Consider the following 27,791-nt stretch of genomic DNA (forward strand, 5'->3'; position numbering starts at 1 on the left):
ATTACTGTGTACAGTATTTTAATTGTATGTATGCATGCAATACCCAGATGACAGGTTATGTTTCAAAACGTGCAGCGTGCATCCAGAGCACACTGTGTGAGATAGAGTATCCCACAATGCAATGTCTTTGACTTGACCTTGCGATGTGATGAACAGATTTAAATCTTCACACTTTTTTGACAAATGTCGCAGGTCATCCAATGCATTTCATCATGCATAAAGAAAACACATACTGTGCACATCTTTCATTCTGTGTTTGCCAATACTCTCATAATATACCATTATTTTAAAAGTAAGCAATATATTGCGTAGGATGCAGTACGCCAGTGTTCTTTGTAAAGTTTAAAAACATTATTTTAATGTGATAAATGGCTCCCTCGTGTGGCTGCACGGCTGTGCTGCAGCTGCGTCTTTGGTCTCGGGTTTCCGAAGCTGTCCGAATGTTCCCGAAGGTTACCGTCAGTCGTACCAGTTTTTCCGCCCTGTCCGCGTCTCGGAGCCGGGGATCTTCTTCCGTCCATGGCCGTGCATCCAGGCTTTATTTACCTTCATTTAACGCGTTCGTTTGGTGTGACGCGAGGCGGATAGAACGCGTCAGATCAGCAGGAGCGAAGCGACGCGCGTCTGTTTCTGCGGAGACATTGTTACTGCGCTGGACTGAACGGGCCGAGCGAGTCCAGACCACATCAGACCAGACCAGAGCACATCAGTCGTCTGGAGACATCAGCAGAAGCAGGTGAGGAAATAAACGCATTTTAATATCAGAACTTACGAACGATGCTTAGAAGATCCAATCATTTACATAATAACATTCCTGTTTATAGATTCTTTAATGCATAGGGTTTCTTAATTCTCCTGTCTCTATAATTCCACTTACATAACAATCACATTCCATTCATTCCTTCATTGCACTCCTCCTTTTTTACTTTCATCTTATTTTTATTCTTTAATTTCTCCCTTTCACGCGATGATTTCATCTGCTCGTTCTTTCATTTCTTTCTTTCATCTGAAGTGTCTGCTGAAGATGAAACCTCCCTCTTTCTCTCTTGCTATAAATAACACTTATATATCTATCTCTCAAACTATTTATCATAAAAGTGACTTCTCATAACTGTCTATCTCTGTCTTTATTTAGCCTACTGTATACCCATCATATCTATCCATCCATCCATCCATCGTCTATCTATCTATCTATCTATCTATCTATCTATCTATCTATCTATCTATCTATCTATCTATCGTCTACCATTCTATCTATCTATCTATCTATCTATCTATCTATCTATCTATCTATCTATCGTCTACCATTCTATCTATCTATCTATCTATCTATCTATCTATCTATCTATCTATCCATCTATCGTCTATCTATCTATCTATCTATCTATCTATCTATCTATCGTCTATCTATCTATCCATCCATCCATCCATCTATCTATCTATCGTCTATCTATCTATCTATCCATCCATCCATCCATCTATCTATCGTCTATCTATCTATCTATCCATCCATCCATCCATCTATCGTCTATCTATCTATCCATCCATCCATCCATCCATCCATCCATCTATCTATCTATCTATCTATCTATCTATCTATCTATCTATCTATCTATCTATCTATCTATCTATCTATCTATCTATCGTCTATCTATCTATCTATCTATCTATCTATCTATCTATCTATCTATCTATCTATCTATCTATCTATCTATCTATCACCTACCATTCTATCCATCCATCTATCTATCTATCTATCTATCTATCTATCTATCTATCTATCTATCTATCCATCTATCGTCTATCTATCTATCTATCTATCTATCTATCTATCTATCTATCTATCTATCTATCTATCTATCAGGGGTGTGCCGGTCAAATAGCACATAAATTACTGAATTAAGTCTGATTGTGCTAATACTGTTAAAAACAACACTAGGTTACATATAAACACAGTTGCCTATGTTTAAAGTGAAAGCAACAATTGAGAGAGAAAAAAAAATGGATGCGTGCCTGTATATTAGATGCTGCAGCACTTAAAGGGATAGTTGACCCTAAAATGTAAATGTGATGTTAATCTGCTTAGCCCCAGGGCATCCAAGATGAAGGTGACTTTGTTTCTTCAGTAGAACAGAAAACTGAGATTTTCAACTCAAACAGTTACAGTCTGTCAGTCTTATGATGGAAGTGGATTGGAATCAAAAATACACAAACAAAACCAAATTAAACCCGGCAGCTCGTGACGATACATTGATGTGTCTGTTCAAGAAACTGAACAGTATTTATATCTATTTTTACTGTCTTGAGCGAGTTCACGTCTTCTTCTTCAGGGTGGCGGTAATGCACTTATAAGTCTACAATCCGCTGTAAAGCAAGAAGAAGAATATGCCTCATGCGCTCAGGACAGTTCGGACACACAGTTCTTTTCGTTTCATTGTCACAGTTTCTTCTTTCATGAGGGGGTTTGTTGGCACGCTATTTTTGTTTCCAGGCGGAATGTTATCTATCTATCTATCTATCTATCTATCTATCTATCTATCTATCTATCTATCTATCTATCTATCTATAGTCTATCTATCTATAGTCTATCATTCTATCTATAGTCTATCATTCTATCTATCTATCTATAGTCTGTCTATCTATCTATCTATCTATCTATCTATCTATCTATCTATCGTCTATCATTCTATCTATCTATCTATCGATCTATCTATCTATCTATCTATCTATCTATCTATCTATCTATCTATCTATCTATAGTCTATCTATCTATCGTCTATCAACCATCTATCTATCTATCTATCTATCTATCTATCTATCTATCTATCTATCTATCTATCTATCCTAGCAACATGCTAATAATGTTAGAAACATGCTAGTCGAAATGCTAATCATGCTAGAAACTGAGTCTGATTTGATCTATGCTTGTCTTCTGCAGGTTGTTTCTGCTCGTCTGTCTCGAGGTGAGCAGAGGAAGAGAGAGAGTGAGAGACACAGATCTTTCTCTCTCTCTCTCTTCACCTCTCTGTAAGGTTCTGGTGTCTGTGGCGCAGCTTCTGTCCAAACCATGACGTCCCCCCCGTCCCCGCTGGCCTCCCCGTCCCCGTGTCCTCCTCCCCCTCCCTCGCTCCCGTCCTCCCCCACGCTCTCGTCTCCCGCCCCGTCCTCGCTCCCCCTGCCGCCCGCTCTCCCCCCCACCGGAGAGGTCATGGTTCTGGCTCTGGGCCGTAAGAAGCAGCGGCTCCTCATCGCTCTCTCCATTCTGCCCAACCTGTTCCTGGCGTTCCTGCTGTCCTCCGACCCGCTCCTGACCCTGGCCCCGCCCTTCCGCTGTCATCTCCCAGGACCCTCGCCCGCTCCTCAGGTGACCAACGCCTCCGTGAGGACGGAGAAGAGAGACGGAGACCTGCCCCAGTGCAAGCAGTTCGTGAACGGCACGCGGTCGGGTGTGAAGGACTGTGACGCTGGATACGACTACAACGTTACCGAAGGCCTGACCAATAACATCGTCACAGAGGTGGGCCACACTTTTAAATACATCCAGAAACTTTTTTAATGCTTTTTGCTACTAGTTTTATGTAAAGATATTTAGCAGAATGTTCACGCTGCATTTTTCCTATACAGTTTAGGAACTGTTTTATTTTATACAAATTGAACTAAAATGAGATAGACGCCAATAAAATTAAAAGAATAAATCAATTAAATTAGAATAAAATTAAAAAAAATTAAGTATTTTTATCTAATTTAATTTATTCTCAACATTTTAATTTAATTTTAATGGTGTCCATTTCATTTTAGACACTTGTTGTTGTTTTTCTTCTCTTTTTTTTTTAAGTTCCTTAGATTCTAAAATTTGTAATTTAGGAATTGTAAGAACTGTAATTAATTCATGAGTGCGTAATTACTCCAGTGAAGTTTTTAATCAATGAAAGATGTGAAACGAGGATGACTCTAAAGTTAGTTGATGCTTTCATTTGTTGATGCTGTTTGTGGTTCTCCACCCTTTAGACTCGTCATGTGTACAGTAGAACTGGTTTATTCACATTTCAGCTGACAAACTCTTTTGTGTCGTAATTCAGCTATTTGCTCACATGACATGCTGACGGTTAGAATCCATTTGTGATATTATCAGTTTTATTTTAGTCTTATTTATATACTTTTATAGTTATTATTAAATATGTTGAATTACATTATTCATATTTTTAGCTTTAGATTAAAGCTTAAGTAACCCTTATTATTTAAGTTTTTCTTTTTTGTTTACATTTTATATAAAACTTTATTTTTATTTAAGTTCTTCAACTTGAATTCATTTCAATATAAAAAGATTTGAATTAACATTTACATTTTCAGTTTTTAATTTAAGTCTAAGTACATGTGCTTGTATTTTGTTTTTAATTAATTCTAAATAGCTTTAATTTATTTTTTATTTCAGTTTTAGAAATTTTAGTACTTTTTTAGGCAACATTTCTAATTTTCATTTAAGATTTCAGTGTAATATGCAAAAAATTTGGAATCGTATATTTTGTTTTAAATTTAAGTTTTAGTTATTATTGTAATATGCATTTGTCTTTTTTTATTTTGTTGTTTATATATTTCTAAATAGTTTTAGATTTTTTTTTTACATTCCATATACAACTAATTTATTTTTATTTTAGTAATTTTAGGTATTTAATTTAAAGTTATTTCAATACAGAAGATTTGAATTAACTTTTACATTTAAATTCAAGTTTTAGTAATTTTGTAATGTGTGCGTTATTTTCTGAAAAATTCTATATAGCTTTAATTTATTTTTTTATTTTATTTTTAGTAATTTTATTTCTTTAAACTTATATTTATTTCAATACAAAAGATTTTAATTAACTTTTTAATTTACATTTTCAGTTTTAATTTAAGTGTAAGTTAGTACAGTGCTTGTAATTTTTTTTAGTGGCTTTAATAAATTTTTTTATTTCGGTTTTATTTTTTAGATATTTTAATTTATTCCTTAATCTTTCACTTAGTTGCCAAAGCAACATTTCAAGACTTTAAGATTTCAATCTAATATAAAATTGTAAAACATTTGCATAGCATACTTTACATTTTAGATAATTTTGTAATGTGCATTTGTAATTTTTTTATATATATTATATATTGTATATATTAATTCAAATATTTAGTACTTCAAATTATTTGATTTCATGAACATTTATTTTATTATATGTATATTTTTATTATATGTAAATATATCTTTAGCACGGAAGACGACGACGTGAAGTATTTTAAAATCGCTTGTTGAATTCGCCTGGTACAACTGACTTCCTGTCTGCTCTGTCCTGACTTCCTGTTGTCGTCAGTGGGATCTGGTGTGTTCGCGGTACTGGCTGGTTCCAGTCGAGGAGGTGTGCTTCATTCTGGGGACGCTGACCGGCTGTCTGGGGTTGGGCTACATGGCTGACCGGTGAGGAACTGTCTGTGGTCTTGTTGTGTGTTTGATGTCAGAGGTTGATTTGTTGGGTGTGTTTCAGGCTGGGCAGACACAAGTCTCTGCTGGTGTCTCTGATGCTGGCGGTGGTTTTCGGGGTGCTGGCGTGTGTGTCGCCCTCTCCGCCCGTCTTCATCACCATGCGCTTCTGCTTGGCCGCGGCTAGCGCCGGCGTCTACCTCACGCTGTACGTCACACGTAAGTCAAACAGTGCAAACAAGTCTCGATCGGCTGGTGTTTTAAGAATGACGTCACAACGGTTTCTTTGTGTTTGGCTGTAGGTGTGGAGCTGTGTGACCCGTCGCTGCGGCTGCTGGCCACGATGATGTCCGGTCTGACCGTGTTTGCGGGCGAGCTCTTGTTGTTGGCTGTGGCCCTCGGCTGTGGCTCCTGGAGGGGCCTTTTAGGAACCGGAGCTGCTCCTCTGTCATTGTTCCTGTGCTACGGGTCAGTCCCTGATGAATGCCATCTACTGATCATGTGGTGTTTGGATTACTGTTACTATAACTGTTAGGACTGCATTAACAGTAGAAAATAAACATTTTTTTTTTGGTAACTGTAAAAAACTGACCCTTTTAAACCAACGTGTTCTTAAAAAAATTTAAATAATAATTTAAGGCTACATGCTTATGTTTCAAAGTGGGTATTTACTTAAAATTATTTTTGCGAAATAAATTATATATGCAAATAAAATTATTGCAAAATTGAAACTAAAATTAAAACCATTAAAAGTTGTGTTACTTGAAATTAAATACATTTTAGCTGGAAAAAAAAAAAAAAGTTACTGCCAAGGCAATATTTCTCTTTAAAAAACGACTTAAACTGAAATAAAAATTTATAAAAATAAAACCTTTATAATAAAAATAAAAGTATAATACAAAATAGTAATCATAATGTTTCTCAATTATACTAAAATAATTATATATCAGTATAAAATATGTAAAATACAACATACACACACATACATTTATAATTTGTATATATTTTTAAAAAGTGAAAAACAGTGTGTTTGTGTTATGGTACCAAAATTATTGCAGAGAAGCATTAAAATGTATGCATTTATATGCATTTGGCCGATGTTTTTATCCCAAGTGTCTTTAATTGCATTCAAGGTTTACATGGTTTTTAATAAACATATGCATTTCCTGGGAAGCGAACCCATGACCTTGGCATTGCTACTGCTTTGATCAACAGGAAATCACAAAACAATATTCAGATCATCACCAAAATCCAAACAAAAAGTTTGCAAGGGATTAAAAAAAAGCATGATCTTAGTCACAATGTAAGACCATAAGAAAACACTGACCTGGTAATAGAAGTGTTGATCCCTGAAAACATTTCTGTGAGCTGCTTCCTAAAAAAAACAAACACACATGTAAGGTGATTCATTTGTTGCATAACATAAACAGGGTTTCCTGCAGGTCAGGCCTTCAGTGCTGTGGATAATATCTCTTCTGTTATTAAACCGGCTCAGCATCAACACTGTGGCATCTGGGAACAGGAAGCTTTTCAACACTTCATCCGCCTAAATGCAAAGCGACTGCTCTTTCAGGAATATTGATCTGAAATTCCCTGTGAAGCTTGAGAGCTTTGAGTGCAGCCAGCGCACATTAGTAACGACGAATCACCTTTGTTTCTATGATTACCAGACCGTCCCGCTTCTCCAAATTGAGCGGATTATCTCATTACTCTATGAAGCTGCTCTTTTAGATGCTGTTTGTTGTCTTCAGGATCCCGGGAGTGTTTCCTGAATCACCGCGCTGGCTTCTGCTCTCCGAGAGAACGGGAGACATGAACTCCTTCAACGAACGGCAGAGAGACGACGACAGCTTCACAGGTCAGTTTTCCATCATTCATTCATTCATGTTTCCGTCTAATGTTAGTTCAGTTCTCAGGGTAACAAACTGTGCGTTGTTGTGTCTGATGATGCAGAGCTGGACACAGACTTGTCCTCGTCTCCTGGACGTCCTCGTCTATCCTTCCCAGAACTGCTGCACAGCAGAAACATCTGGAAAAACCTGTGTGTGCTGGGATTCACTTCGTAAGTCATTCCTACTAGTAAACGTTTTTCCCAATGTGCTGAAGCGGTCACGTTTTGGATGCCGGAGTCAAACTGCTCTTGCAAAGCAACATCAAAATAGTCAGGATTAAAGTTTATTTATTTATTCTTCGGTTGACATTCTTGACAATTGAGTAATATGGATGACCAAAGCAAATGCATGCATTTATTTATTTATTCACACGTGCATTTATTGCATGATTATTGGGTGGACTGGTTGTGTGTTCTTGTGTTCAGGTTCATCTCTCATGGCATCAGTCACTGCTACAGCTCCTTCAGAGGTGATGTCAGAGGATTCACCCCCAGTTTCTATTGGACGTACCTGCTGTCTGTATGTGCAGGGGGCGGAGCCTGGCTGTTGCTCTGGGCAACAGTGGACAGGTTTGGTCGTCGTGGAATTCTTCTTCTAGCCATGACCTTGACCGGACTGGCTTCCCTAATCCTGCTCGGACTCATGGACTGTTAGTGTTTTTAACACTTACAATTCTTTTCCAAAAAATAATAGAAATGCATTCGGTAAAAATAATTTCACGATTCAAAAAAAAAGTCTAAAAATAGATTTGCATTCAGAATTTGAACGAAGTGCAAGCCATACAAAGTTTCAAGCATTCTCCAATTGATTCTTTGAGGTGTTTTGCTTTATAAAGTCTAACGTTGAGATGAATGTGTCCCTGCAGATCTGAGCGAGTCAGCCATGACTGTGTTCTCTATAATGGGCCTGTTCTCGTCCCAAGCGGCCGCCTCGCTCTCTATTCTCTTCACCGCTGAAGTCATGCCCACCATCATCAGGTAAACACACGCTCCCGCGGGGCTGGTTACTAGCGCACCCTCGTAACATCATGCTTATTTTAGCTCTAGAAGCAGCAGAATGCATGTGATGTATGGACAATGAGACAGTGAAGAGTCCCTATTGAACTCCAGAGAGCCGGTTGGGGATGTAATTCATGCATCTCTTCTGTGTGGTTCTGGCTTCCCGTCAAGAGTGTTTCTCCTGGGAGGAAACAGAGCGAAAAGTTTGCACCAGTTGTTCTTGTCTTTCACTTATTAATAGTTTTCACTTATTATAGCCGATAGAGCATGACATTAACAAATGGCAAGGTCATGGGTTTAATTCCAAGGGAATGTATGAAGTAATAAAATGTAAATCCTAAATGCACTTGATAAAAAATACATATAATGCATGTAATAATGTCGTAAGTGTTATGATATTTAATTCTAATGTTGGGAGATGCCTCCCGTGCTGCCTTCACATGCTATGATTGGAGTTTGTAACATTTAAGTGCTTTGTTTTCCGAAAGAAATAAAACTCTTGGAGCAAACCATGCACATTCTTTCTAGAGCCAAAATGTACTGAAGTTGTTTAGTGAATATTCAACAGATTTTGAATTAAATGTAGCATCCCATCTATTGACAATCATATGAAAATGGGAATTTCGGTCAAATAAATGCATTGTAAAAAAAATGCATTGGTATTTATAAACAAATAAACTCAAGTATAAATAAAGAAATGAATGCAACTTAACAGTCAGTACAGATATAGTTCTCTTCGCTGCCAAATTATGGCTTGTGTATCAAGATCCTAATTATGCAATTACTTTTAAAAACTTGAAAGGCATTCAATTTCTAACTACGAAAATTTGATAATTCCGATATCACGTGAAGACAACTTCAAAAGTTCCATTATGCTTCTACGTTTCTTCAACCAATAGTCCAGAAATAATTCAATTTAGACAGTAGATTTCATATTGTAAAGCAGAGAGTTCCAGTCCTTGATTCTGATTGGTTGAGCCACGTTCAAATCTGTTTGTAAATTACAAAGTAACATACGCCCTTGTTTACTTCTGTGTGTTGCTCGGCAACCACATTGTTGCACCCACAACTGTTTCTGAGGAGCTACATTGTTTGGTGGAAGAATACTGTTTTTTATTAATATCATTACACTTTATTTGCTGTTTATTTTGTGAATATGGAATTCCCACTTTCTAAAAGCAATGAACCCAACAACTATCAACGTTCCCGAGTTGTTACAAGTTCACTGTAAACTGTAAGTCTTTTAGAAACATTCCACGAAAGTGTCGATTTTTAATGTCCCATTGTTGTGTCCACAGAGGAAGTGGTGTGGGAGCGGTCATGGCTTTGGGATGCGTGGGTCGCCTCAGTTCTCCTCTCATGGATCTGCGTAACCACTACGGCTACTTCCTGCACCATGTGGTCTACTCGTCTCTGGCCTTGCTGGCGGTCCTCTCCATCCTGCTTCTCCCGGAGAGCAAACGCAAACCCCTTCCACAGACGCTGGCGGATGGAGAACAGTACCGCCGGCCTCCACTGGTGCGAAGACGTAGGGATAACGTTCCTCTTCTGGCTACGCCCAACCCAGAGACCTAGCCTTCAATCTTCAACTGCAAATACTGAGGGACTGACCACGGAGTCCCGTCCTAATAATCCTGTATTTGTAGTCATTCCTAACAGGTGTCGTTGGAGTCGTGGCACATGGACCCATCATGTAAGAGTTGAAGGGACCGTGTCCACAGAGTACTCAAATGCTTGTCAGCGCTCAGTGGCATAAACCATGAGACAAGGGCATACTCTTGACTAAACATTGAAGTCTGACCCATGTAGCATTCGGTGACTTATAAGTAATATATTAGACCAATATGAGACAAGGGTTCAAATGGTAGTTTCGAAATCTATTTATCCCTGTGAAAACAGGCTTAAGTTCTCACTCCAGATGGAATTGTTCTCTTGGTTCTTTTACACGTTGCTGCTAAGAATGGCGCGCCCCGAGAGGATCGCTGAAGAACTGATCAGTGCTTCAAAGATCGTTTATGTGCACTCTGATTAGACTGAGGCATGATACCAGAAACACTTATTACTGTATGTTACACGTCAGGAATATTATAGGAATGCAACTTGAGTTGTACTGTACGTACAGAAGCTGGGATGTCTTGTCAATTACTCCATTTTATGTCTCTATTGCACGGCCAGGTGTTATTTTTTAAAGAACCGATTTAAAAAATAATATATAAAAAAATATATCCTGCTTTTAACCCCTCTTGTGCAACATCCATTCTTTTACTGTTCACACTTATCCTGTTTTGTACAAACTAAGAGAGGAGGCAAGTTGTAATAAACCTGTAATATTCCTCTAATGAGGATGATTGAAATCACACTGATCACTCGGTTCCTTACCTTAAACATGAAGAGTATGATAGTAGAGGGAAGAAACGCACAGGTTCGTTTGAACGTTGACACTGTCAGGATTTATTTGTGTCTGATGCCTTTCTGTTTTGTCTTTGCCTATTGCATTTTCAGTCCGATTATGAAACAAGGAACATTGGAACTTTGTAGCTTTCTCTTGTAAACGCGTCTTTGTGTTAGATTCTTTAAAATGCACTTAATAGTTCTGAATTGTTAGTAATAATGTATTATTACTACTACTTTAATAATAAAGGATAGTAGTAGTAAGTCTGATGATTGCGCAACACTTACTAAACAATGCTGTAATTATTAACTAATCTTTAATCAACTCTAATTACAAATAAAATCTGGTAAAACCAAATGTTTGTCGAGTGATTGGAATATGTGCCTTGAAAGAGTCAAGCTGAATGCATTAAGACATTGGTGTTGGTGAATGTTCTGCTGTACCTCCCATCCTTCAATAATATTCTGCTGGTTTGTGTATTTTTAGCTCTTCAGTTTTTGTCGGTGAGCTCATTTCAGACGTGGCCAGTGATTCACCATAAAAACACTCTGGACAGCAGCTCCTTATTCAGTAGTGGTCAGAAAGGTCAGTTTTGTTTTATCCTGCAAAGCTTTACTATATAGCGCCCCCTAATGTTTACACAAGCCACTATCAAAAGCATATCAAATATATCCGAAAACAGGATTCCCAGTTTTATCGCAAACCTGGAAATGTGTGACCCTGGATCAGTCGGTTTTTTGAAATTGACATTTATATATCATCTGAAAGATGAATAAATAATATTTAGATTGATTTGATTTTTTTTTAGGATAAGGCAATATTTGGCCAAGATAAAACTATTCGGAAATTTGGAATGAGTGTGCAAATAAATACATATTGAGAAAATTGCATTTAAATTTGTCCAAATGAAGTTCATAGCAATGCATATTACTAATCAAAAATTACGTTTTATTATATTTACAGTAGGGAATTTAAAAAATAGCTTAATGGAATACAAACTTCACTTAATATCCTAATGATTTTTGGCATAAAAGAAAAATCTGTATTTTCTTTTGACCCATTCAATGTATTTTTGGCTGTTGCTACAAATATACCCCAAAGACATGTATTGAACAAAATCCTTCTTAGCTTAAGTCTTGGCAATTGATATGAATTGCTAGTGATTTTCTTGCTATGAGCAGAAATTGCCCTCAGTGAGTGATTTTTTATTTTTTATAAAATGTTATCTTTTAATAAAAAGTCTTAAATCATTGGTTGAAATGTCTGGGAACCCCGAATACAAATATAGCTGTCAGGATACTCAATCGTCTAAAAATCTTGACTGCAATTTTCTCATGTTTTTATATATATCAGCTTTCTCGATTACCGAAAGAATCATTAGTGACAGGCTTAAATTGAAATGTATTTCAGTATAACATTAGACATTATCAAACAGAGTCTCTTAGAGACAGCAGAGACTAATTTAGCTTCATAACTCTATTGAATTACCAGCTGACCGCTTGCATCCTCTCTCAAACTGTAAATCCTCTAGATCAATCGACTGCTCGACCTTATTAGATTCTTGCCTAGAGATTTCAAGTCTCTGAGGGTTTGGTTGTAGATGTTATGAAGGCATGCACAATGAAAACAATCTCACTTGTTGAACACTTGCACCTTGTTAACATCTGACATTTGCTGCTTGGTTGTCTTCACTTGGCATGACATCTAATTATAGCTCACGCTGGTTGAAACCATTCTTGTCTGTTGGCAAGTACACAAACAATTCTTCCCTAATTAGAGATTTCAAATGTTTAGTTTCAGACATTTGAAATCTAAGAGTAAAAGGTCAACAACAGAACTAGACCAGAATAAGAACGCTAACTGTGTTTTATTCGTTTAGATCATTTACACTATGACGACGGCACGTATGCAGCAGTGCTGGGCAGGCAACCAAACATTTGACCCGACAGAAAGACAATACCTCATACATCTCGCTTGTCTTGTGACGGTGGACGCATGCACAGGATATCAGAGCAAGGCTATCACCGCCGCTTTAGCTTCACCCATGCATTACACCAAAGTTGTCCATCACTCTTCCTTTGTTTATATTTGTCTTTCAGTGAAACGTTCCACAGCGTTACATAAATGGAAGCGCTAACCTGTGATTCTCCATCAATGGGCGTCACTTTCCAGGAATTTCACAGGGTTATCTTTGTACTCAAGGACAAATGTGGGGAGACGACCCTGTGCCAGTGAGGCAAGGAATGATTTCATCTGTCGCTCAGTGACCTTCAACCCATCTGAACCCATTTTATGACAGATAGGTGTTCAATGACATTTCAAACTGTTTCTGTCATCTTTAGTAATCGATTCCATCATAAAAAAAAATATTCAATGAATAGCAAAAATTGGATGAGTTTACATGCCCATTTGAGTTGCATACAGTAATCAAAACAAGTGATATAGAGGAAGCCTATGTCTTTATAATATGAGAACATGTGCTTTGGTGATCAACTGATGTTGGTGCATTGGGAGAAAATGAAAAAGCAAACGCATGGTTGAGTCTCAACGGTTACTTTATTGGCATTACTTACCTGTTTGGTCATTAGCCCGAGACTTTACCAGACAGTTCCAAAGCTAGTTTAGAACAAAAACAAAGGTATATACTTTTAACTCCATAATTATATGTGCATTTATACATATTTATGATGCAACAAGCTGATAATGTTGTGTTTTCCTGAATGCCTTGGGGGCAAAAATCATGCTTGAACATATTTTTTATATGGTGTTTAATGGTGAAAGCTTTGTCTTTTGTCATTTTAATTGTCCTCTAGTAATAATTATCCATTATGGGATGTTGTTGGAATGACTGGTGTGTATGAAAAACAATGCTTATCCCTCCCTACCTCAGCTGAACCAAGCACAATAGCATTTTGGCATAACAGTGTGCCAACTCCCTTATTTAGATGGATAGTGGCTTTATAAAAGAGAGGAAGGGCACACTGTTGAGAGGATCCTCAGCTTCGGCCATTCAACTTTCCCTCAAGCCTACAACTTCTGAACAGGTAATATGCAACTCTTTAAAAGTCATCAAGCGAGCTGAAGTCTTTCTTTAATCAATGAATCTAATAACTTTGTAATTCATGGTGATGGATTTTGAACCATTATCTCTGATCGTATTGGTTTTAGGGGACTGTTTGTGGAAATATTTTCTGTGTTGGCAGCTGTCAGAGGTAATGCTCATCATATTAGTGTTTCATGGTCGTAATGCATGTGTTTGAACATGAAATTTGGTTTTACAGCAATAAAGCTTCATTAACAAGGGTAAAATTACTTTTTAATAACTTTTAAATATGTATGAAGTGTTTTTGCCTCATAGCAGCAAGTTCCTGTATATATTAAGATACTAAAATATATGTATTTTTTACTATTTATTTAATTTCACATTTTTAAGTTTCAATGTTTGTTTGGTTTAGTGAAATATGGAATACACTGTTTTTGTTCCGTTTCTTTTCAATTTGGTAATTTTGTTGTTTCTTATACATATATATATATAGACATTTTTATACGTGTCTTAAGCATCCAAATAGGTTCCTATTTATATATATGTGTGTGTGTGTGTGTGTAAACTGTGTATGCTCTTGTGAGCAGGGTGAAAGATGGGGGATTCCCAAATGGCAGAGTTTGGAGCTGCTGCTCCGTACCTCAGGAAGTCAGACAGGGAGCGTCTGGAGGCCCAAACTCGCCCCTTTGACATGAAAAGGGAATGTTTTGTTCCTGATGCTGAAGAAGAGTATGTGAAAGGAACCGTTTTGAGTCGGGACGGTGATAAAGTCACCTGTGAGACTGAAAAAGGCAAAGTAAGTAGTAGTTGAACTTGGTCTTGAATCTTGATTATTGCTTCACTACATTAGAGGAACTCATCGTTTTGAGTAATAACTGTTGGAGTGTTTGCTTTTAACAGACTGTAACTGTAAAAGAAGCAGATATTCATCCTCAGAACCCGCCAAAGTTTGATAAAATTGAGGACATGGCGATGTTCACCTTCCTGCACGAGCCTGCCGTGCTGTATAACCTCAAAGAGCGTTACGCAGCCTGGATGATCTACGTGAGTGGCGTCTTAAAACACTCACAGATTCACTTTATCACGAATGAGCCGATCTAAACTTGCTGTGGATCTCTTACAGACCTACTCTGGGCTCTTCTGTGTCACTGTGAACCCCTACAAGTGGCTCCCGGTGTACAACCAGGAAGTGGTCCTTGCCTACAGAGGAAAGAAGAGGAGTGAAGCTCCTCCTCACATCTTCTCCATCTCTGACAACGCCTACCAGTACATGCTGTCAGGTGCGTCAACTTGACACCACTGGTTCTCAACTGGTTTTAGTTTAGCATCCAGATATCTCATCAACCTGACACCAAAATAAATGAATACCAGTAAATGAAACTTGTATCTGACTTTCTCGCATGCACTATTTTTCTGCTTTGCATAGTTTTGTTTGTGGTTTTTGAGACTGTCACACAACTTGTCCATGTTGGCATCTGCCTAATTTGACTAGTTTCTATCAAGTGACAGATAATGGAAAAATAGTTTGATATATGATGTTTGACAACACTAAAATAAAATTGGAAGTGGTTTGATGTGTTTATACATTTCGAGCTTCTACCTATGCACAATTACATGGTTAGTTGCTTTTTATTAAATGCATTCAGCGTTTTTTCTAGAATTGTCCATTCTTCACAATTCCGATCTCACGGCAATTTGTACATTTTTCACAAGGTGGCTTATTCGTACGAATTCGTACGACCACACTCGTACAAATTCATACGATTGTTGCCAAATCTTACGTATTTTACGAGTTGCACAATTCATATGAATTTGTTCGAATGACCTACACCTAACCCCGTCCCTAAACCTAACCGTCACTGGGGTTTAGACAAATCGTATAAAATCGTACGAGTGAGATTGTACAAATTTGTACGAATAAGCTACCTCGTAAAATACGTACGAATTGGTCGTGAGATAGCATTGGTGATACACCTTTAAGTTTGGATAAAACTGACTGTATGTTCAAACTAAACTCAGATGTGTAGCACAGCTGGTGGTCTGTTCTGTCCTTTAATGCTATTTCATATGATATTGCCCTTTTCAGATAGAGAAAACCAGTCTATTCTTATCACGTAAGTCTGCTTCTGTTTATCACTTTCTATAACAGTTAAAAAAAAGTGTTGTGCAGTTCTTACCATGTTATCTTTAAACCTAAAGTGGAGAATCTGGTGCTGGAAAGACTGTGAACACCAAGAGAGTCATTCAGTACTTTGCCAGCATTGCTGCTAGTCCTTCAAAGAAGGAAACCACTGAAAAGAAGGTAAACTGAGAAGATCTGAACTTAAAATAAAACTTGTTGGACTGGCATACACTCATTTCAAATGTTGTGTTTTTTAGGGAACTCTGGAGGATCAAATCATCCAGTGTAATCCTGCTCTCGAGGCCTTTGGCAATGCCAAGACCATCAGAAATGACAACTCATCTAGATTTGTAAGTCAATGAAATGGAGTTCAAAACTGAAGAACGAACTGAAGAACTGACGATTATTATTATTATTATTTTTTTTAAACAGGGCAAGTTTATCCGCATTCACTTTGCTGCAAATGGAAAACTTGCTTCTGCTGATATAGAAACTTGTAAGGAAACTCATGCTTGGTTCCATTTTAAAATGTTAAACTTAATCCATTATATTAGTGATTATAAAAACAAATGCACTCCTTGACAGATCTTCTGGAGAAGTCTCGTGTGACTTTCCAGCTTAAGGCTGAGAGAGACTACCACATCTTCTACCAGATCCTGTCTCAGAAGAAACCGGAGCTGCTGGGTGGGCAAATAAATTGTAACAGCAAGACCTGCCTATGACACATTACAACATTTTGTCTGAGTGACTTATGGCTTTTCCTCTCAGAGATGCTGCTGATCACAGCAAACCCTTACGATTATGCCTACATCTCCCAAGGAGAGACACAGGTGGCCTCTATTAATGATGCTGATGAGCTGATGGCAACAGATGTGCGTTATCCAAAACATGCATAAATCTGTTGATACTGACTTCTCAAGCTTTAGAACTGATGCAATAAATTATTAGACACATTGTATATTTGCTGTAGGAAGCATTTGATGTGTTGGGCTTCACCCAAGAGGAGAAGAACAGCATCTACAAGCTGACTGGTGCTGTCATGCACTACGGAAACATGAGGTTCAAGCAGAAGCAACGAGAGGAACAGGCAGAGGCTGATGGCACTGAGGGTCAGTATCAGGACAAAATGCTGACAGAATGTATGCGTAGATTCATTACAGTCAACCTTCTTTTTAATTCATGTCAGATGCTGATAAGTCAGCTTATCTGATGGGCCTGAACTCTGCTGATCTCATCAAGGCTCTGTGCCACCCGAGAGTCAAAGTAGGGAATGAGTGGGTCACCAGGGGACAGAATGTCCAACAGGTGGAAATAACTTGGTGATTTACATCACCTAATTATTAACGTACTGTTAACCTAACAATGAAAGCATCATTTTTTGTAACATATCAATGTCTATTGTCCAGGTGTACTATGCCACTGGTGCCTTGTCAAAATCAGTGTACGAGAAGATGTTCCTCTGGATGGTTGTGAGAATCAACCAATCCCTGGACACCAAACAGCCTCGCCAGTACTTCATTGGTGTGCTGGACATTGCCGGATTTGAGATCTTTGATGTAAGATTACATCTACTGATTAATGTTATTTAAGAACTTTGTCATTGTGATTCTACAATATTTTCCACTTGCAGTTCAACACCTTTGAGCAGCTGTGCATCAACTTCACTAATGAGAAGTTGCAGCAGTTCTTCAACCATCACATGTTTGTTCTGGAGCAAGAGGAATACAAGAAGGAGGGCATTGAGTGGGAGTTCATCGACTTTGGCATGGACTTGCAGGCTTGCATTGATCTCATTGAAAAGGTGGGTGCACATCTCACCTTTGAGTTTAATTTAATATCAATTTTTGCTTTAAGTTACAAAAGGTTTATTTTAAGGTATAAACCTGTCTTCTCTGTAGCCCATGGGTATCATGTCCATCCTTGAAGAGGAGTGCATGTTCCCCAAAGCCAGTGATGCAACATTCAAAGCTAAGCTTTATGACAACCACTTGGGCAAAAGTGCTAACTTCCAGAAGCCCAGGATTGTCAAGGGTAAACCAGAGGCACATTTCGCCCTGGTTCACTACGCTGGCACTGTTGACTACAACATCAATAACTGGCTGGTGAAGAACAAGGATCCTCTAAATGAGACGGTTGTTGGCCTGTATCAGAAGTCCACCATGAAACTGTTGGCTCACTTGTTTGCTAATTATGCTGGAGCTGATTCAGGTGTGTTTTCATGTCAAATGGGGAAAAGAGACAATTAAGTATATTTTTAAGTAAAAACTAAGTTTATTTCTCGGAACAGTCATGGCGGAAGGAGGTGGAGGAGGTGGCAAAGTAAAGGAGAAGAAGAAAAAGGGCTCTTCTTTCCAGACCGTGTCTGCTCTCCACAGGGTAACACATAGAGTGTTTTGCACACTTAAAATTGTTTCTGTAATATTGTATGATTTAGTTTCGTAATCATTTTAATAAACATGACAACCTATAATATATGTTGGCAGATTGATGGATAATATCTATCCACAGGAGAATCTGAACAAGCTGATGACCAACTTGAGGTCAACTCACCCTCACTTTGTGCGCTGCATCATCCCCAATGAGACTAAGACTCCTGGGGCGATGGAGAATCCTCTGGTCATGCACCAGCTGCGCTGTAACGGTGTGCTGGAGGGCATCAGAATCTGCAGAAAGGGCTTCCCCAACAGGATCCTGTATGGAGATTTCAAGCAGAGGTACATTCACTTATGTATACAGGACATCTGACTTGCACTTGGGTGAAAAACGTACTTTACCAGATATAATTATCATCCAATATTCTCCAACTAATATGCAACAACAGATATCGTATCCTGAACCCTGCCGCCATCCCAGAGGGTCAGTTCATCGACAGCAGGAAAGGAGCTGAGAAGTTATTGGGCTCTTTGGAGATTGACCACAACCAGTACAAGTTTGGACATACTAAGGTATTCATGTTTAGAATTAGAATTTGTGTAATTATGTGTGTGCAGTTCTTCAGTTGTAACTTGTTCTTCTATCTCAGTTTAATGTATGAGAAAAGCAAGCAACTAAAAGGCTGACATATGTGAAAAGCGTACCATGGCTCTTGGGCAATTTCAGCATTTATCAGTTTGTTTTTGCTCTAATCACTTTGACAGACTGCCTGATTTGTCTATGTATTGATCATAGGTTACTGACATAACATCTCTTTAAAGGTGTTCTTCAAGGCTGGTCTGCTGGGCACCCTTGAAGAAATGAGAGACGATCGTCTTGCTCTCATCATCACCAATCTTCAAGCTAGATCACGTGGTCTTCTCTCAAGAATTGAGTTCCAGAAGCTTGTTGAACGAAGGTAACTGTTGGGCATCGAAATCTTTCAATATCTATTAGAAAGAGAAAATGGAACAGAAACTGTTTTATTTGGCAGAGATGCCTTGCTTGTGATCCAGTGGAATGTACGTGCCTTCATGGGTGTCAAGAATTGGCCCTGGATGAAGCTCTACTTCAAGATCAAGCCTCTTCTGAGATCTGCTGAAGCAGAGAAAGAAATGGCCAACATGAAGGAAGAATTCCTGAAGTTGAAGGAGGCTTACGCCAAATCTGAAGCTCGCAGAAAGGAGCTTGAAGAAAAGATGGTTACTCTTCTCCAAGAGAAGAATGACCTGCAACTCCAAGTCCAAGCTGTAAGTTCATGATTTCATAAATCAATTAATAAAATGTAATTAAAAAGTATAATTACAAAAACATTAGTATGAATATAAATACGTTTCTGCATCTGTAAACAGGAGCAAGATAATCTTTGCGATGCTGAGGAGAGATGTGAGGGTCTGATCAAGAACAAGATCCAGCTTGAGGCCAAAGCCAAAGAGCTGACTGAGAGACTGGAGGATGAAGAAGAAATGAATGCTGAGCTGACTGCCAAGAAACGAAAGTTGGAGGATGAATGTTCTGAGCTCAAGAAGGACATTGATGACCTTGAGCTCACTCTGGCCAAAGTGGAGAAAGAGAAACATGCCACTGAGAACAAGGTCAGTTTTGAACAATGAACATGTCTGAAAAGTGAGATTGGATTGACTAGGAGTCTCCTGATACAATTACACAATTCTGTAGGTTAAAAACCTGACAGAAGAGATGGCAGCTTTGGATGAGATCATTGCTAAGCTGACCAAAGAGAAGAAAGCTCTGCAGGAGGCCCATCAGCAAACACTAGATGACCTCCAGAGTGAGGAAGACAAAGTCAACACACTCACCAAAGCCAAAGCCAAGCTGGAGCAACAAGTGGATGATGTGAGTAGTTTGCTGATACTTCTGAAGTAAATTAACCATGAAACAAAAATGCTTAATACTTTTGTCCTTCCAGCTTGAGGGTTCCTTGGAACAGGAAAAGAAACTTCGTATGGACCTGGAGAGGGCAAAGAGGAAGCTCGAGGGAGACTTAAAGTTGACCCAAGAGAGCGTGATGGACCTGGAAAATGACAAACAGCAACTGGAAGAGAGGATTAAAAAGTGTGTTTTACAAAGAGGGTGAAATAATTATTCAAGAATACAGTTCCCAATCTTAACAGTTCCAATCAAATATTTTCTGCAATACAGGAAAGACTTTGAGATCAGCCAGCTCAACAGCAAGATTGAAGATGAGCTGGCAATGGCAGGTCAACTCCAGAAGAAACTGAAGGAGCTACAGGTAAAATGTATCAATCTTAAAAAAAAGTTTCATAGTTAGGAATTCTAGCTTTAACTTTGGTTTTCCTCACATTACCAGGCTCGAATTGAAGAGTTGGAGGAAGAGCTGGAGGCTGAGAGAGCCGCTCGTGCCAAGATTGAGAAACAGAGAGCTGATCTTTCTAGAGAACTAGAGGAGATCAGTGAGAGGTTGGAGGAGGCTGGTGGAGCCACCGCTGCCCAGATTGAGATGAACAAGAAACGTGAAGCTGAGTTCCAAAAACTACGCAGAGACCTTGAAGAGGCCACTCTACAACATGAAGCCACTGCGGCTACTCTGAGGAAGAAACATTCTGACAGTGTGGCCGATCTGGGAGAGCAGATTGACAACCTTCAGAGAGTGAAGCAGAAGCTGGAGAAAGAGAAGAGTGAACTCAGACTGGAACTGGATGATGTGGTCTCCAACATGGAGCAGCTTGCCAAGGCCAAGGTGAGGAATACTTGTATCCATATTAGAATTTTCAGCTGTTCTTTAGAATCATGTGCTCTTTCTGCTTTATTTAATATTCATTTATATAATATGTATCCAGGCAAACCTGGAGAAAATGTGCAGGACCCTCGAGGACCAGATGTCAGAATATAGAACAAAATACGAAGAAGGACAACGCAGCATCAATGACTTTACCATGCAAAAAGCTAGGTTGCAGACCGAAAATGGTATGTACTCCGATACGATATCACTGTATTTGTTTTTTTTTACATACACATTCCTAAGTTCACACACTACTTTCTGTAATGTAATGGTTATATTTCTATATAGGGGAGCTTTCTAGACAGCTGGAAGAAAAGGATTCTTTGATCTCTCAGCTAACAAGAGGCAAGCAGTCCTACACTCAGCAAACTGAGGACCTCAAACGACAACTAGAGGAGGAAGTCAAGGTATTACAACTACTAATACCCACAAGGTTAGCGTAGCACAGTGTAGCAGTCATTCTCATTAATTATTGCTCTGCCTTGTCACCCGATAAGCTCTTTTTTGGAGCAACAGGATTCAAACCCACACCCATCAAAGATATTAAAGCCTTATGCTGCAGCTATGGGTCATTCTCCATAACAGAAAACATTAATTTTAAATATCTTATAGGCTAAGAATGCCCTGGCCCATGCAGTTCAATCTGCTCGTCATGATGCTGATCTGTTGAGGGAACAGTACGAGGAGGAGCAGGAAGCTAAAGCTGAACTGCAGCGGAGTCTGTCCAAGGCAAACTCTGAGGTGGCTCAGTGGAGAACTAAGTATGAAACCGATGCCATCCAGAGAACGGAAGAGCTGGAGGATGCTAAGTATGAACAAGAAATACTTGGGTTTTCCGTGTAGCATACCATACAAACATCTGACTGATTCTGTTATTCATGAAGGAAGAAACTGGCTCAGCGTCTGCAAGATGCAGAAGAAGCTGTGGAAGCAGTCAATGCTAAATGCTCCTCTCTGGAGAAGACCAAGCACAGGCTGCAGAATGAGATTGAAGATCTCATGGTGGATGTGGAGAGATCCAATGCTGCTGCTGCTGCTCTGGACAAGAAGCAAAGAAACTTTGACAAGGTAAAAAAAAACACACACTTACTGTATATCAATAATCTTTCACAATTCATCAAGCTCCAATGGTAGCTAATCAAAGTCTCTGAAACTATCAAACAGGTCCTAGCTGAATGGAAGCAGAAATATGAGGAGTCTCAGAGTGAGCTGGAAAGCTCCCAGAAGGAAGCAAGATCTCTGAGCACTGAACTGTTCAAACTGAAGAACTCTTATGAGGAGTCTCTGGATCATTTGGAGACCATGAAGAGAGAGAACAAGAACCTCCAAGGTGCCCGTTGTTTATCAGTCTATAAGAATTCACAGTAAATATTAATATCTTTTTAATGCATTAACCTATATTATATTTCCTAAAAAACAGAAGAGATTGCTGATCTCACTGAACAAATTGGGGAGAGTGGAAAGAACATTCATGAACTAGAGAAAATTCGTAAGCAGTTGGAGCAGGAAAAAGCTGAAATTCAAGCAGCTCTGGAAGAAGCTGAGGTAAAATGTTTGATGTTTAGATGTTGCAGGTCTAGTTTTTCCAATTATACACTAGAACTGTGGTCACCAACCTTTTAAGCACAATATCCTTGACCTCAGTTTGTATGAAAAACAAGCTCCACCTACTGAAGGACTGTTAGAAAAAGAAATCCCAGATTGACCTTCCAATTTAAAGCTATGTATTTAGAATTTTAATTAGTACTTCTTTAAATGCAGGTAAGAGGAGAAGAAAATGAAATTGCATTTGCAATCAAAACTTTTCTGAAGACAGTTCTCTTCAGTGGTACATTCATACAACCACTCAACCCCAATTACATATTAATATTTTCTTCATGCATCTTGAAGATTGTGAACAGTGAGAATGCTCTGCCTGATACAGTATTTTATTCTCTTTGGGTCCATATTCAGTGTCTCTGGCCTTTGTTAAGGCCTGGTGTATTTTTCTTAATCACTGTCCCAGTAGAACTTCTTGAAAATAATAAACAAATCAAACTTAGTACTTTTTTAATGGTTAAATCCTTTGATCTGTCAGGGCTCCCTGGAGCATGAAGAAGGAAAGATCCTTAGAGCTCAGCTGGAGTTCAATCAGATCAAAGCTGATATTGAACGTAAACTGGCTGAGAAAGATGAAGAGATGGAGCAAGCCAAGAGGAACCAGCAGAGAATGATTGATACTCTTCAGAGCTCACTGGAATCAGAGACTCGCAGCAGGAATGAAGCTCTCAGACTGAAGAAGAAGATGGAGGGAGACCTCAATGAGATGGAGATTCAGCTCAGCCAGGCAAACAGAATGGCATCAGAAGCCCAGAAGCAACTCAAGGGTCTTCATGGACATCTTAAAGTATGCTAGATTATATTTTAAACCAAAATGTTAGTGTTTAAAAAACAGAAAATCTAACAAAATCATACAATATTTTAATTTGTAAAACTTGTTTTTTTTTACAGGATGTCCAAATGCAACTAGATGATGCTCTTCGTGGTAATGATGATCTCAAAGAGAACATCGCAATTGTGGAGAGACGTAACAATCTGCTGCAGGCTGAACTGGATGAGCTGAGATCAATGGTGGAACAGACTGAGAGAGGAAGGAAACTGGCTGAGCAGGAACTGCTGGACGTCAGCGAGAGAGTTCAGCTCCTGCATTCTCAGGTATGATACCTCTGTACTAGATAAACAGTACTAGCAAATCCCTCACAAGATTATCTAGTGACTATATGAATGTCCATATGGTCTATGTTTAGAACACCAGTCTGCTGAATCAGAAGAAGAAGCTGGAGGGAGATAATACTCAGCTTCAGACTGAGGTTGAGGAGGCAGTGCAGGAGTGCAGGAATGCTGAGGAAAAAGCCAAGAAGGCCATCACTGATGCTGCCATGATGGCAGAAGAGCTGAAGAAGGAACAGGACACCAGCGCTCATCTGGAGCGCATGAAGAAGAACATGGAGCAGACCATCAAGGACCTGCAGCACCGTCTGGATGAAGCTGAGCAGATCGCAATGAAGGGAGGCAAGAAGCAGGTCCAGAAACTGGAAGCCAGGGTTAGTTTATCAAACCAACTCTTCTTAATTATGTTCTTTTCTTTTCAAAATGCCTTACTTCCGTGGAGATGATTATTCATGAGAATTTAGGTTCAGGGATCAACAGATTTCTAAAAAATGTATACATTTTCGGATTGGGTAGGTGAGAGAGCTGGAAAATGAGGTGGAAATAGAACAGAGAAAGGCGAGCGAGTCTGTGAAAGGAATCCGTAAATATGAGAGACGCATCAAGGAGCTCACCTACCAGGTCACTTTCTCTATTCAATATGATATCTCCATCCTCAAACCACCCAAACCAAAAATAATCAAAAGTCTATTAACAGACTGAGGAAGACCGTAAGAATCTGGCTCGTCTTCAAGACCTTGTGGATAAACTCCAGCTGAAGGTCAAGTCCTACAAGAGAGCTGCTGAGGAGGCGGTGAGTTAATTTCGTCATCCCTGTTCTGTATATATATATATTGTATATAAATATATTGTCTTTGCCAACAACCTTTTGTTTTAATCAGGAGGAACAGTCTAATTCTAATCTGACCAAGTTCCGTAAGCTCCAGCATGAGCTGGATGAAGCAGAAGAGAGAGCTGATATTGCTGAATCTCAGGTCAACAAGTTAAGAGCTAAGAGTCGGGACACAGGATCTAAGGTTAGTTATCTCAGTTTTACACAATATGTGGTGTGCTTACTATCTTAAAGTATAAGAAGACTCAGTGGAGCCATGAACAATGTTTAACCTTTTCACCATTCAGACCTAAAGCTTTTTTTGTCTTTTATGGCTCTGGTCTCCTTATGTGTAGCATCAAAGTGTGCATAAGATTTGATTTAGCGCAAAAACTAAAACAAATAACATACCTTCCAAACTTCCTTCTCTTCTTTCTCCCCCACACAGAAAGGGCATGATGAAGAATGAAGCTCTCGCTTGCATCTTTCTAAAAGACTTGTTTGGTTTGACTCTGTGCTTCTTGATGTCATTACCTGTAGTTCTTTAGAATAAAGTGTGCAAATTAAACTTGTTTTGGTGTGGTCTGTCATTTGAAAACAATCATTTAAAAAGTTATTTTATATTTGGTAGGCACTTTCCTATTAATAGGAACGTACACATATTTGTGTATACAGTATATTTACATTTATTGGTTTTGCATTAGTCATTCATTTGCTCAATAATTTTAAATACATTTGAGTTTATCTTTGCAAATTTTCCAACTGACCAGATGTACTTCAATTGGTAATATGCAATTTGATGCACCATAATCACTAAAAATTTATTGGTGGTCAACCCAATTTAAATAGTTCACATAAAAATGAAAATTAGACTTTGTTTTACTCACCCCCGTGGGATCCTAGGTGTATATGACTTTCTACTTTCAGACAAATCCAGTCAGAGTTATATAAAAAATATATTTGATCCTTCAAGCTATTTAATGCCACTTAGTGGGTGTTGCATGCATCAGTCCAAAAGAAGTTGAATAAAAAGCGCCTATCCTTAAACATTAAAGTGTAAAATACACTTTTGATTTAAGGATGGGCACTTTTTATTTAACTTCTTTTGGACTGATGCTTGCAACACCAACTGAGTGGCATTATGCATATAACTCCGACTGGATTTGTCTGGAAGACGAAAGTCATATACACCTAGGATGCCTCTGGGGTGAGTAAAACAATTTTCATTTTTGGGTGAACTAACACATTGTTTAACTTTATGAAAAAATACAATTATAGTGCTGTAGTGATTAATAGTGGGAATACAGACGTATCAATTCACATGCTAAACCTTCTGGAGCATATTAAATACTACAGCAATATAGAAATGCTAGCAAACCAACAATACAGTAAATCAGTTAATCTGAAAAATTGGCCATCTCTAATCTAAATAACATTACATACACGTAAATATAATTTATATACACTATTTTGATCTTTGCATTGAATGTTTGTAGTGCATGAAATTCGCACTACTTTTCCAATTCATTGCATATGAGGAATTTACTGAAGCTAATTTCAAACTCATTATGGGGTTAAAACATAAGATTTTATAAGTAAAATTTCATGTGTTTCATTTTGATTATAAAAGTTGCTAGTGGGGTTCTACACATTTTGGAATCTTAAAATTCCACACTTTTCCAGACTAAAATTTCCAACTCTAGATTTTCAGACCATTTTTAACATGTATTTTCTTTGTATTTGGTATATAGTACATTAACCTGTAAATATTGTTATTTTCTTAGGGGTTTATTTATTGATTTTCTCAAAGTGACAACATATAGAACCCCTAAAAAAAACAAAAAAAAAACTTTTGCATGCACACAAGAAACTTATTTGTGCTTTTTAAAAACTTTTTTTTGTGCTTACACGCATTAAAATGTCTAGTTTTATATATGCTATAACCTATTTATTTTGTGTGTCACTGCCATATTACTACTGTATGAAGAAAATGAGTGAAAAAAATGAAGAAAACTTGTCTTTCCATATGGTAGTAGTACCTCTAACATAAGCCCAAATGTCAAATTTAATGCATGTTCTGTGGCGATGGAAAAACAACGACACATTGTGTGCAATGTCATATTTTTCAAGTTCAAGGGTCTATAAAAAAGATTGGTACTGTAAAAACATTTTCAAAATTTGGCTTTGTTTAGGGCAGTACGTCATATTTCAAGTCTGCTTTAACATCAACTCTGTGTCACAAAAAGTCTTATTTTTTTTATTTTTGCAAAGACCCTTGTAGAGGTTTTTTAATATGGTGCTAAGAATATCGTAAGAAGAAACCCAAAATGCCTATAACCTGCATTTTTGATGAATAAAAAAGTATACTATGAATTAATGTGTTTTATGATTACTAAAAAAACCATTAAATAGCTACCATGAAAACACACTTCTTGTATGATACATTTATTTTCACTAAATTCTTAAAGGGATAGTTCACTTTCAGTTGCTGATCCCCATTTAATTCCATAATATGGAAAAAAACACTATGCAAGTCAATGGGGACAAGCAACTGAGGTGAACTATCCACTTAATTTTCTACTGTAGAAAACTAAATGGGGGCAAAAAGTCTGTAAATGCAAATATTTTCATTTTGTCCATATGTCTCCAGGCGTGGAAATTACTTCAATCAAATTCCATACTTTTCCAAACTGTGAGGAAAACCTGTGCTTTGCAAACTGACATTAAATGTATACAGTCTTACAGAATACAGTTTAACGTTCGTTATATTTTCTTTAAGAATGAAAAAAGCACCTACCACATTATTTAATATTTCTTGCATGAATGAAACCCAAGACTTTCTTTGGTAGATCGTTGCAGTCATGGTGTCTACCAAATATAAAGGGTGCATCTCTGATGAACCAAAGTGTGTCCTCTAAACGTCTTCCACACTGAAAGTGATTAAAGACATAATGCTCAAAACATCTACAGTAAATGTAAACTAAAAGTTTTGAATGATACTACAGAATTACTTTATTTCATCTGTCTCACCTGCATCAAGTGTCCTCTCCATTCTGTTGAGTGCGTAAGGCTTGAGACCTGCAAAGCAAATCAAACGATTACTATATTCAACAAATCCAATTGAAAACTTCTAAACTGAACAGTAGATCTTTGATGAAGAGCCGCTGCTTGCCAGGCTGAACGCTGTATAAACAGTGTATGTGCGTAAACC

The 27,791-nt window shown here is 38.1% G+C and overlaps 1 protein-coding gene, 1 long non-coding RNA gene and 1 pseudogene across 3 annotated transcripts; 2 read left to right on the top strand and 1 right to left on the bottom strand.

Moving 5' to 3' along the window:
* Positions 1 to 438: 438 nt before the first annotated feature.
* On the top strand, positions 439 to 11,079 carry slc22a17 (solute carrier family 22 member 17). Its single transcript, XM_052542780.1, has 10 exons — positions 439 to 736; positions 2,939 to 3,517; positions 5,334 to 5,437; positions 5,505 to 5,659; positions 5,743 to 5,908; positions 7,192 to 7,298; positions 7,394 to 7,502; positions 7,758 to 7,981; positions 8,198 to 8,309; positions 9,629 to 11,079. Exons 2-10 carry the CDS (start codon positions 3,068 to 3,070, stop codon positions 9,903 to 9,905), a joined length of 1,704 nt encoding a protein of 567 aa, XP_052398740.1. The 5' UTR covers positions 439 to 736; positions 2,939 to 3,067; the 3' UTR covers positions 9,906 to 11,079.
* Positions 8,300 to 27,755, bottom strand: LOC127946303 (uncharacterized). Of its 2 annotated transcripts, none has more exons than XR_008151062.1 (5): positions 27,611 to 27,755; positions 27,378 to 27,510; positions 24,992 to 25,122; positions 18,438 to 18,578; positions 8,300 to 8,511 (listed from the first exon to the last, which is right to left on the bottom strand). It is a non-coding gene; the product is annotated as an uncharacterized LOC127946303 (long non-coding RNA). The 2 variants fall into 2 exon arrangements; XR_008151063.1 differs by lacking the exon at positions 8,300 to 8,511 and adding an exon at positions 14,441 to 14,547.
* LOC127946302 (myosin-7-like) lies at positions 14,361 to 25,148 on the top strand (annotated as a pseudogene).
* Positions 27,756 to 27,791: the final 36 nt, after the last annotated feature.

This window comes from Carassius gibelio, chromosome A24 (genome assembly GCF_023724105.1).
Source record: "Carassius gibelio isolate Cgi1373 ecotype wild population from Czech Republic chromosome A24, carGib1.2-hapl.c, whole genome shotgun sequence".
Classification (NCBI taxonomy): Eukaryota; Metazoa; Chordata; class Actinopteri; order Cypriniformes; family Cyprinidae; genus Carassius; species Carassius gibelio.

Bases quoted from the DNA above. Each gene is read 5' to 3' on its own strand.
- slc22a17 (XM_052542780.1), top strand. From the start codon at position 3,068: ATGACGTCCCCCCCGTCCCCGCTGGCCTCCCCGTCCCCGTGTCCTCCT. The intron at 5,660-5,742 runs GTAAGTCAAACA...GTTTGGCTGTAG, and splicing joins CCTCACGCTGTACGTCACAC to GTGTGGAGCTGTGTGACCCG. The intron at 7,982-8,197 runs GTTAGTGTTTTT...GTGTCCCTGCAG, and splicing joins CCTGCTCGGACTCATGGACT to ATCTGAGCGAGTCAGCCATG.